This window comes from Trachypithecus francoisi, unplaced genomic scaffold, assembly GCF_009764315.1.
Source record: "Trachypithecus francoisi isolate TF-2019V2 unplaced genomic scaffold, Tfra_2.0 Lachesis_group18, whole genome shotgun sequence".
Taxonomy (NCBI): domain Eukaryota; kingdom Metazoa; phylum Chordata; class Mammalia; order Primates; family Cercopithecidae; genus Trachypithecus; species Trachypithecus francoisi.
In genome coordinates, this window is record NW_022681463.1 from 67,477,458 (window position 1) to 67,489,672 (window position 12,215).

General features: G+C 38.4%; 1 protein-coding gene across 1 annotated transcript in view; it reads left to right on the forward strand.

Moving 5' to 3' along the window:
* KPNA3 (karyopherin subunit alpha 3) overlaps positions 1–12,215 on the forward strand; it is a 99,040-nt gene that overhangs the window by 69,757 nt on the left and 17,068 nt on the right. The window contains exons 7-10 of the mRNA XM_033176857.1: positions 2,339–2,424; positions 3,681–3,767; positions 4,120–4,289; positions 7,087–7,131. Of these exons, the coding sequence (XP_033032748.1) occupies positions 2,339–2,424; positions 3,681–3,767; positions 4,120–4,289; positions 7,087–7,131 (388 nt within the window). The remainder of the gene's footprint in view (positions 1–2,338; positions 2,425–3,680; positions 3,768–4,119; positions 4,290–7,086; positions 7,132–12,215) is intronic.

A 12,215-nucleotide genomic window follows, 5' to 3' on the forward strand; every position in this document is an offset into this window, starting at 1 on the left:
TCACCCAAGCTTCACCATAAATTTGATGTTGTTTTTGCTTTAATTTTAGCAGGATTCCTGTTGCTCTCCTCCTAGGGGCTCATTTCAAATTGATGTCTTACCCCTTACCCCTCTTAGTGCCTCAAACTAGATCATGTTCAGACATATATAGGAAGTTAGTATGAGTTTATTTTGGTGCAAAAAAAAATTGAAATCCATGGAGTTTTTTCATAATACACATTTTTAATGAACTTTTAAAAGTCACCTCATAGTTCTTCTCTGCTACTTCATTTTCTCACATGTTCCATCTTTTGAACCTGTATATATATTTCATCCTCACTGTTTGCTGTATGTCTGACATTTATTCTCCTTAAAACCTTTCGTTCTTGGATCTCTAACTTTTTTTTTTTTTTTTTTTGAGAGAGAATCTCGCTCTGTCGCTGAGGCTGGAGTGCAATGGCGCAATCTCGGCTCACTGCAACTGCCGCCTCCCAGGTTCAAGGGATTCTCCTGCCTCAGCCTCCTGAGCAGCTGGGATTATAGGCATGCACCATCACATCCAGCTAATTTTTGTATTTTTAGTAGAGACGGTTTTTGCCGTGTTGGCCAGGCTAGTTTCGAACTCCCGACCTCAGGTGATCCACCCGCCTTGGCCTCCCAAAGTGCTGGTATTACAGGCGTGAACCATGTGCCCAGACTTCTTTAACCTTTTGATACTAACAACCTTGCTTGTTCTCTTCCCTGTTTATAGACTTTTCTTTGAACTCCCTAACCTTTGTCTAATGTTAATTTTTGCTGACTAAATCCCCCCAACCTTGGTATTCCACTTAAGGGAATTTATACCCTTTCAGCTATCCTAACATAATATCGATAATTTCCTTTTAACAAGTCTTTCCTTCATGTCTTTTTTGAGACAAGATTTCACTCTGTCACCCAGACTGAAGTGCAGTGACACAATCACAGCTCATTGAAGCCTCAAACTCCTAGGCTCAAGCAATTCCCCCCCATCACTGCCCAGCCTCCCAGGTAGCTGGGACTACAGGTGTGTACCCACATCTGGCTGATTTTTTTATTTTTTGTAGAGATGGAGTCTCACTGTGTTGCCCAGGCTGGTTTCGAACTCCTGGGCTCAAACGATCCACCTGCCTCAGCCTCCCAAAGTACTGTGACTACAGGTGTAAGCCCCAACATGTCTTTTAATAGGCTTCTCATACATCAGCCTTTAACCTTTTTAAGCTATTCTGCATACCATTTATTTGAATATTATTTTCTTTCCTCCCCTTTGCAATGCCCCATCCTTAGCATATCTGTGGAATACACTTGTCACTCCCATCCTAAAACACACACACACACACATGCACAAACACCCTGTTATTTGCTTCTTAGTTAGTTTCAGCTCTCTTGATCTAATCCTTGTCATTCCTACACATCATGATCCTTCCATGCATGATACCTTTTTTATTTCCAGCTGTCACTGCCTTTCTTTTTAAACCCATCTTTGAGAAGCTAGTTCAGTTGCTACTTTCTTTGTGAGGTCTTCCATCACTATTAAAAAATACAGTGATCTTGTTTTTTCAACAAAATTATACAGCCTTGTAATATCCCTAGTATGTAAAGCAGATGGTGTAATGGAGACAGATGGGGTTCTAGCTTTAAGACCAGCCTAGAGCCTGTGATGGTGGTTAAAGTGAGATGATTAGGGCCTCAACTAGCACTTAATATTAGGGGTGATTATATAAATGTAAGAAATGTTTAAGGTAAAATTGACATGATATATTGATTAGATGTGTCTGTGGAGAGGAAGTCAAAGTCAAGGGAAATAATGACTGGCTGAATGTTACAATACCAGTGGACATAAAGAAGCAGGTTCATAGTGACTGGCTTTGGAGGTCAAAGAGATTTTTAAAGTAGAAATGACTGCTGGGTACAGTGGCACTTGCCTATAATCCCAGCACTTTGGGAAGCCAAGGTGGGAAGATCACCTGAAGTCAGGGGTTCAGGACCAGCCTGGCCAACATAGTGAAACCCTATCTCTACTAAAGTACAAAAATGAGCCAGGTGTGATGGTGTGCACCTGTAATCCCAGCTACTTGGGAGACTGAGACGAGAATTGCTTGAACCCCAGAGGCGGAGATTGCAATGAGCCGAGATGTGCCACTGCACTCCCGCCTGGGTGACAGAGAGAGACTCCATCTCAAAGAAACAAAGACAAAAGTAGAGATGGCTAGCAGGCAGTTGGATTATAACAAGGTGAAATTCAAGGACAAGGCAAAGGATAGCCATATCATATCAGTCTTAAGAGTCATGAATTTAAGTGGTAGTTAAGTGTCTAAAAAGATGTTTTACTGTTTTTTTACAGTCCTTCATTACAGTTTGAAGCTGCTTGGGCATTAACTAACATAGCATCAGGAACTTCTGCACAGACTCAAGCTGTTGTGCAGTCTAGTAAGTAAATTCCTTATTGTCTGAACTTTTTATTTTTTAATGATGGCAAGGAAGTAGAATTTTGTAATAAATTTTATCTTGTAATATTTTTAAAATGATGACTTTTGTAAGTTACTTTTGATGACCAATATCTTTTTCATAGCCATTATTAATCTATCATGAAAAAATTTTAATTGTGGTTACTAAAAGAAGAGTAGAGTTTTATCTTTTGGAGTAGACATCATGCTGTGATAACAGGATTTTAAATTTCCATTGCTGATATCTTCAGGATGCTGAATGGCTTCTGCCTTTTAGCTTATGACATTTTAAATTTTACTTTCCTCAAGGTGGGCTAGTAATTATTGTTAAATGAAACTGACACAAGCTCTTTAGAAAAGTACTAGATATCACCACGTATGTTGTTTCTTATAGTATGGGACACTTAGCTAACTTTAGGTGTGGTAATCAAGGTGATTTTAAGTAGCATGTGATAAGTTACATTGAATCATGTATTGAGAATACCATTCTCACCAGACCACGGATAGCTCATGCCTCTAATCCCAGCACTTTGGGAAGCTAAGGCAAGCAGATCACTTGAGTTCAGGAGTTCAAGAACAGCCTAGGTGACATGACAAAATCATGTCTCTACAAAATATTAAAAAATTAGCTTTGCATGGTGGCGCGTGCCTATAGCCCCAGCTATTCAGGAGACAGAGGCAAGAGGATCGCTTGACCCCAGGAGGCAGAGGTTTCTGTGAGCCGAGAATCCACACTGCGTTCCAGCCTAGGTGACAGAGTGAGACCCTGTCTCAAAAACAAACAAAGGTCGGGCGCCGTGGCTCACCCCTGTAATCCCAGCACTTTGGGAGGCTGAGGCGGGCGGATCACGAGGTCAGGAGATCGAGACCATCCTTGCTAACATGGTGAAACCCTGTCTCTACTAAAACTACAAAAACAAAATTAGACGGGCGTGATGTCGGGCGCCTGTAGTCCCAGCTGCTTGGGAGGCTGAGGCGGCAGAATGACGTGAACCCGGGAGTAATACACAGATACAGCAAAAAAAAAAAAAAAAAAAAAACTACTTAAATATTACTAGGGGAAAATAATGAAATTGATTCTTTTTAGGGTAAAGATATTTGCCACATTTGTTCTTCCAGCAAACTATAATTGGGCAGCTACAATATGCCAGACTCTGTATTTGATCAATTTCTTTGAGCTGAAATCTATAAACTCTTCAACATGTTGCTAGTATAAATATTAGTTTTTCTTTATTACAGATGCAGTACCTCTTTTTCTGAGACTTCTTCATTCACCACATCAGAATGTTTGTGAACAAGCAGTATGGGCTTTGGGAAACATTATAGGTAAGTGGTTTGAAAGGAATCCTGTTAAGAATCTAAATTAACTTTTTTCCTACATTGGCATAGCCATTACATACTATGTTTCCTCTGAATTTAATGTGGGTTGACTCTCTTCTTGCTTCATAAGTACTAACTTAAGATGATACTCTTTGAAAAGGATATACAATTTGCTGTTAGCATTGGTAGGTTAAATTTATGTTCCCCAAATCAAAATCTGGAGAAACAACATTTGATGCCTTTGACTAATGGTGAGGAAACATAGAACGTCAGTGTTCCCACATGAGCCATTGCATACATTTCAGACTTTCTCATCCTGAATGTAAGTTTTTTTTAAATACAATTTTCATTTCTGTAGGTGATGGTCCTCAATGTAGAGATTATGTCATATCACTGGGAGTTGTCAAACCTCTTCTGTCCTTCATCAATCCCTCCATTCCCATCACCTTCCTTCGGAACGTCACATGGGTCATTGTCAATCTCTGCAGGAATAAGGATCCCCCACCGCCTATGGAGACAGTTCAGGAGGTAAATGAAGAATTGTAAAGGCCAGATGGTATATTTTCCCTATGTTTGTACTTTAGGAATTCATTTACAGGGGACAGAATAACACATGTACTGATTTCATTGCAGGTGTGAGTTTTTTTGGGTTTTCTTTTTTTTGAGACAGAGTCTTGCTCTGTCGCCCAGGCTGGAGTGCAGTGAGGTGATCTTGGCTCATGGCAAGCTCCACCTCCCGGGTTCACGCCATTCTCCTGCCTCAGCCTCCCGAGAAGCTGGGACTACAGGTGCCCGCCCCCACGCCCGGCTAATTTTTTTTTAATTTTTAGTAGAGACGGGGTTTCACCATGTTAGCCAGGATGGTCTCGATCTCCTGACCTCGTGATCCCCCTGCCTCAGCCTCCCAAAGTGCTGGGATTACAGGCGTGAGCCACCGCACCCAGTGTGAGATTTTTAAAGTAACATACCGTATTTAATGACCCCTATGAAATAAAAGTTGACTGTCTAACTAAAAGAAGGTCAGTTCATCCTATGCTTATTTTTTAATTGATTATCTTCATAAAAAGAAAATATAAAAAATTTAGAGAGAAAAATACAAAAGGAAAACAATCTCAAAGTCTTATTACTGTATTGCATTGTTGGTTTAAAACTATAAAAGGGGGTTGCTACAGGCAAAACTAGTATACTTACATGCAAATGTTCTTGAATGAGTTTGCTTTAAGTCCAATTGGTTTTTTTTCTTCTTCTTTTTTTGAGACAGTCTTGTTCTGTTGCCAGGCTGGAGTGCAGTGGCATGATCTCAGCTCACTGCAGCCTCTGCCTCCTGGGTTCAAGCGAGTCTTCTGCCTCAGCCTCCTGAGTAGCTGGGATTACAGGCCAGCACCACCACACCCGGCTAGTTTTTGTATTTTCAATAGACATGGGGTTTCACTATGTTGGCTAGGCTGGTCTTGAACTCCTGACCTGAAGTGATCTGCTCACCTCACCCTGCCAAAGTGCTAGGATTACAGGTGTAAGCCACTGCCCCCGGCCTAACTGCAATCCCAAAGTGCTGGGATTACAGGCGTAAGCCACCGCCCCCGGCCTAATTCCAATTTATTTCTGATAAAATTGGAGTTATTAAAAATGTGACATATTGGCCGGGCGTGGTGGCTCACGCCTGTAATCCCAGCACTTTGGGAGGCCGAGGCGGGTGGATCACGAGGTCAGGAGATCGAGACCATCCTGGCGAACATGGTGAAACCCCGTCTCTACTAAAAATGGAAAAAAAATTAGCCGGGCGTGGTGTCGGGCGCCTGTAGTCCCAGCTTCTCAGGAGGCTGAGGCAGGAGAATGGCGTGAACCCGGGAGGTGGAGCTTGCAGTGAGCAGAGATGGCGCCACTGCACTCCAGCCTGGGCAACAGAGCGAGACTCCATCTCAAAAGAAAAAAAAAAATTGACATATCTTTTGTTAAATCTCCTAGTTAAAACAAAGTAAAAACTTTTTTATTTACATTTGATATGTAAATAGATCCGAGTACTTTGCATTATTTAAAAAACCCTCCATAACCTTTATTCACTGTTGACTATATTATCTCTTTTTTTTTTCTTTTTTTGAGACAGTCTCGCTGTATTTCCCAGGCTGGAGTGCAGTGGCATAATCTTTGCCCACTGTAACCTCCACCTCGCGGGTACAAGCGATTCTCATGTCTCAGGCATGTGCCACCATGCTAGGCTAATTTTTGTATTTTTAGTAGAGATGAGTTTTCACCATGTTGGCCAGGCTGGTCTTGAACTCCTGGCATCAAGCAGTCCATCCACCTCGCCTTCCCAAAGTGGTGGGGTTACAAGCGTGAGCCACCACACTTAGGCAACTGTGTATCTTTAAAATGAACATCTTTCTGTAGCACCTGCTACTTTTTGTTGCTGTGCAAAGGTATTTTGTGTGATTTCCTACCACTCCCCGCTGCCTTTCTCCCAGATTTTAAAAAGAGATCTCAGGGGCCTGAATTCAACAAGCAAAGCTTTGTACTTTGTACTAGTTCGAATTTTCTTGACTAAAGCTGAAGTTGAAAACTTTAGTTTGACTTAAGTAGCTTATTAAATAAAATCGTATTTTTACTTTAAAGCAGGTAAGTGAGACAATTATGGAAGTTTTAAGTGTAGCTTTTCTTTTTTTTTTTTTGAGACGGAGTCTCGCTCTGTCACCCAAGCTGGAGTGCACTGGCCAGATCTCAGCTCACTGCAAGCTCCATCTCCCGGGTTCACGCCATTCTCCTGCCTCAGCCTCCCGAGTAGCTGGGACTACAGGCTCCCACCACCTCGCCCGGCTAGTTTTTTGTATTTTTTTTTTTTTTAGTAGAGACGGGGTTTCACCATGTTAGCCAGGATGGTCTCGATCTCCTGACCTTGTGATCCACCCGCCTCGGCCTCCCAAAGTGCTGGGATTACAGGCTTGAGCCACCGCGCCCGGCCAACTGTAGCTTTTCTTAAATAGCTATAACTGTATACTTGCATCTCCTTTTTTTCCCACTTGACATTTTATGCCATAAAGAAGCTTATTAAAAACAAATGTTTTTCTTTTAAGGTACATTAACTTCTGCCAGATTTATTTGCATGTTTTAACTTGTTAATTGAACATATTTCAGTTTAACATTTGAAATATGTTTTTGGTTTTTTTAGATTGAATTTATCAGATTTTCTTTTTCCTAAAAGATTTTCAGACAAATTTAACATTGTCTTTCTCGCTCTACAAACCTTACTTACCTGCTTTTTATGTCAAAGTTGTTTATTTTTAGACATATTTATTAACTAATGTTATTATTGTTTATCTTCTTTCCTCAGATTTTGCCAGCTTTATGTGTCCTCATATACCATACGGATATAAACGTAAGTTAAGAAGCAGCTTAAATGTGGGATTTTGCTCTTGATGGGACTGAAAGGGTTTTTATATAAGTGTCAGCATACATTTTATCAACTTGTCTAGTTTCTATAATGTAGATACAGTTTTCAGAAATAGGGTTAAGCTTAAATTAGGTTTATAGCTTAAATCTGTAAGTGGTAACAGCCATACAGCAAAAATGCTCACTTTTGGGAAACTACTGCATATGTAGTTTATTTCTGTCATTATTAAGTAGTGTTTTTAAGCATTAATATTTGTAAAGCAGTAAAACCTCATGAAGCACCTTACTTTTTAAAAAAATCTCACTGGGTCTTACAACAGGTAGGCTAGATATTATCCCCCTCCCCCCCTCCCCGCCCTTTTATAGAATAAGAAGAAACGGACTCTCAGAGAGAGGTTAAATGACTTACCTAAAGTGGAAGAGCTAGTAAGGGTCAGAGTCAATGTTCAAACTGAAGTCTTCTCATAACAGGTCTTGGGTACTTGTCACAAAACCATGCTGCCTTTTTATGCTACAACCTTTTTAGATATAGTATTGAAGAATATATAGTTTTAAATGCAAGGCATTTTTAGATGATTTTTTTTTTCATTATATTCAGATTTAGTGAAGCATTTACTGTCTACATTCTGGCAAGTTTGATACTATCTAGGCAATCAGAAAATTCTCCTAAACCAGTAAGGTAAATTGTTACTCTTTCATGGAGTAAAACAGTGAATACATTTTGGTGACTAGTGTTGATCCAGTTTCTGTTATTCTAACTAATATCTCTTTCTGATTTGTTGTATATTTGTGTTTTGGTAATCTTATCTTTATTCACATACACGTAACATGTACATACATATGTGTATATGTGTGGCAGAATTGTGAATTGTGTGTAATTTATCATTGGGACGAAGAAAATACATCTTTGCTTACATTTCTCACAAGGCAATATAATTTGTATATAAAAATTGTATCACATTAGCTCATTTGCAGATTTTAAGCTCTTGGGATGGAATCTTTTAAAGGTAGCTAAAGTCACTTCATGTTTGACACAGCCTAATGTCATTAAAATGAAGTAAAACATGTTTATATGCTGTCTTATTTCCAAAATGGATATAAAGTAACTTAACAAAAGACATATAAGATAATATCTGTAAAGGAAAAAGTAAAATTTATACAGAAGTTTAGTTGTTGCTGTTGAAAGTTTAGTTGTAAGCTTTCTGACAGCAAAGATTAAAAGGGGAATAAGCAAAATATCTGCTGTTTGCCTCAGGACTTTTCCCCAGAACATTACAGAATTAATTATAGGCAAATAAAAGCTTTCAGCATCTATTGATTGTGTTTATGTGAAAACTGGGGTGTTAAAGTGGCAGTGTACTGTAGTTACAGATATATTGGTCAAGTTTAGCAAACACTCACAAATTGTTCCACTTAAAGCCAAAATTGTGCCATGAATTGCACACTCAGTGATAACACATAAAGAGACCATGCCCTCTAAGACCTTAACGTTAAAAACATAAAAAGAGTAAAAGGAAAGAACTTATGTCAAGAAATTGCTGTGCTGGATCTCTTTCTGTAGTCTCCTTTTATCTTACCAGTATCCTTGTAAGATAAGTTTTATTCTGTTTTACAAATACAGAGATTGAAACCCAGTGAAGTTAAATAATCTTTCTAAAGTCATACAACAAATGAGAGCCATACCTGAGAACTGAATCCAGGTCCAAGGCCTGTGCTTTTTCATACCATGATCACATATTCAGTATAATCCATAGGCTCACAGTGAGGAAAAAAAAAAAAATCATACCATGAGCACATAAACACAAAACATGGTATGAAAGCCAACAAGAAAAAAAATACGATAGAGGAATGACAAAAGTGCTGTATTACGGAATCACAGACAATTTTGTCTGGCAAAGCAGAAAGCTTCATTGACAGAGTAACATTTGAGACGAGCATTATAAGGAGACAAAAGTAGGGCCAGAGCTAAAGATTATAGTGTTCATAGTTAGCATTTTTTGAGTTTAAAATCTGCCAGGCACTGTTTTAAGCACTTTTGATATGTTAACCCATTTAATTCTTACAAAAGTCTTGTGAGATTGGTACTCTCATTATCTCCATCATCTACAAACGTTGTAAAAGAAGCAGAGGTACTTAAGTAATTTGTCTCACATCATATAACTAGGATGAATAGGATCTTGACAGGTTGAGAGAAAGTCATTTCAAGAACATGGGGGAAGATATTAAGGACTCAAGAATACATGGAGGTTTAAGAGAATACAGGTAGATAATAACCTAATACATTTGCTAAGGAGTTGATTTGCAGAGTCTTTGATTCTTTTTTTTCTTTTTTCCAAGATGGAGTCTCGCTCTGTCACCCAGGCTGGAGTACAGTGGCGCAGTCTAGGCTCACTGCAACCTCCGCCTCCCGGGTTCAAGGGATTCTCCTGCCTCAGCCTCTCCAGTAGCTGGGATTACAGTGTACACCACCACTCACTGCTAATTTTTTATATGAGTTTTTGATTCTATATGAAATAGTTTTAAGTTTATCTTGTAACGAGTACAGAGTCGTTGTAGATTTTTTTAAATTGAGAAATGATATTTCTGTTTTATGCAGATAAAATTATCTGTAACAGACAAATAACACATAAAAGGTGTGGAAGGTTTGGAAGGGGGGTAAGTTTGAATGTAGGTAGATGTACTTTGCTATCATAATAGGTTTAGGGAAATCGATGGAGGCATGGGCTCTTATGAAATTGCAATAGTAGGAATGGTTAGGGGAGAAAAAACTTTGAGTGTTAGGAAATAGAGTAGAACTTGGAACTTGTTGTTCCTCAGTGGTGGTATTTTACAAAAGCAAAAGACAATACAGATTTTGGATTTGTCAGTATTTAAGGGATTGATGAAAACCTGGGCATTGAATGAGATTACCTGGGGGAGGCTGTATTTTGGAAGGAGGGCTAAAAATGTAACTGAGGAATTCCCTGCATTTCAGCAATGGCAGCAAGGGAAGAAGAACCAACAAAGGAGTTTTTAAAAGTAGTGTGATGATAGCTGGGCACGGTGGCTCCCGTTTGTAATCCTAGCACATTTGAAGGCTGAGGCGGGCGGATCACTTGAGGTCAGAAGTTTGAGACCAGCCTGGCCAACATAGCAAAACCCTGTCTCTACTAAAAATACAAAAATTAGCTGGGCATCGTAGTGTGTGCCTGTAATCCCAGCTACTCGGGAGGCTGAGGCCGGAGAATCGCTTGAGTCAGGGAGGTGGAGGTTGCAGTGAACCAAGATCATGCCACTGCATTCCCGCCTGGGCAACAGAGCAAGACGCTGTGTTAAAAAAAATAATAATAATAATAAATAAAGTAGTGTGATAGAAGCATAAACTATGGAACAAAGAGTGGGGAAAAATAAGGCAGAGATTTAATAGGTTCTAGGTCATATAGTCTTGTCTAAAGAACTACATATCCTTTTTATGTAGCAGATAAGGAGCCACAGAATAAATGGTCAAATTTTTATTTTGGGTTGATAGCTCAAAGGCTAATATAGCTCAAAGGCAAGAAAATCGCTTGAGCCCAGGAGTTCAAGTCCAGCCTAGGCAACATACTGGGACCCCATCTCTAAAAATAAAAAATTAGAGACTACAAGTATCTGCAGTTTCAGGGTGCCTAAGACCCAGCTGTAGCTTACCTTCTCCCAGCCTTTGAGATATTGTCATGGAGTCCCCACTGAAAACAGTTAATTGATCTCAGTCTACAATTTCATTATTATATTAGCTAGAAAACTAGTTTTCTGCTAGTAGTAGTAACCATGTAAGTAGTATTATCTACCTTAAGAAACATCTTAAGGCATCATGTCATTTTGCACAGGATTCTGTTTCGTGGACACAGTTTATTTAAACACACTATTATGGATAGGCATTTAGGCTATTTCCTGAATTTTGCAAATGTAAAAGTATTATACCAAAGACTATTGTGTGTTTTCATGTGTTGGAGGTATATCTTCAGGGTATGTTCTTAGAAGCAGGATTGCTGGGTCAAAGAGTGAATGCATTTGTAATTTCGTTGCATACTGACAAATTCCCTACTGTAGGGTTGTGCCATTTTGCCTTGGTATTTGGGAAGGTTTGTATTCATGTTCTAGTGGTAACTTTTATTCTTTTATCTTTTCTTTTTTACTGTTTTGACAGTTTTAAACTACATTTTTCGACTTCTTTATCTATTATGTAGTGTATGCAGTGATGCATGGCTTACTGTATGCATTCAGAAGTGAAAGTGGCTTTCTCAGTATCCTTGCCAATAGAGTGTGTTGTCACATTTAAAATTTTTGATCATCTGATAGGTGAGAAAGAGTATCTCAGTTTTACTTTGCATTTTACTTTTTATGAATGAAGTTGAACGATTATTTCATTTGTTTAAGGGCCATTTTAGTTTGTATCTTTGCAAACAGACTAGTCATATTTCCTGTCCGTTTTTCTGTAGGATTTTTGGTCTTTTTCTTAGGTTTTAAGAGTTCTTTATATATTAAAGATACTCTCTTCCATACTTAAAATATTTCCCTAGTTTGTCTTTTGTCTTTGAGCATGATATTTTGCCATGTGAACTTTTTGTATATAATCAAAATTCATCGATCTTTCTTTAATTCTTATCTACATTTTGTCTGAACTGTAGATGTTTTATGTAAGAGAAATATCTATACATTCCTTTTTTTGGGTGTTCTATCAAGGACACTCAAAAAATGTGATGAATTTTTCATGTCTGTAGAGAAAATTCTATTATTTTTCTCAAATCTACTAATAAAACTTATATTAATGATATTTTAAAAAATTGACCCATCCTTGCATTCTTTGAATAATCTCACTTGATCACTGTATGTTAGTTTCTTAATGTAGTGCGTGATTCTGTTTAATATTTTATTTCAGATTTTTACATCAGCATTCACATAAGTGATACTGGTTTGCAGTTTAGCTTTTGTTCAATTAGGCAATAATTTACATTAATTACAAATACTAATATTAAATTTAATTATATTAATACAGTTAGTGAATGGTGCTATCATCATGATGTATTAGGTTTTATACTTTTATTGTTTTAT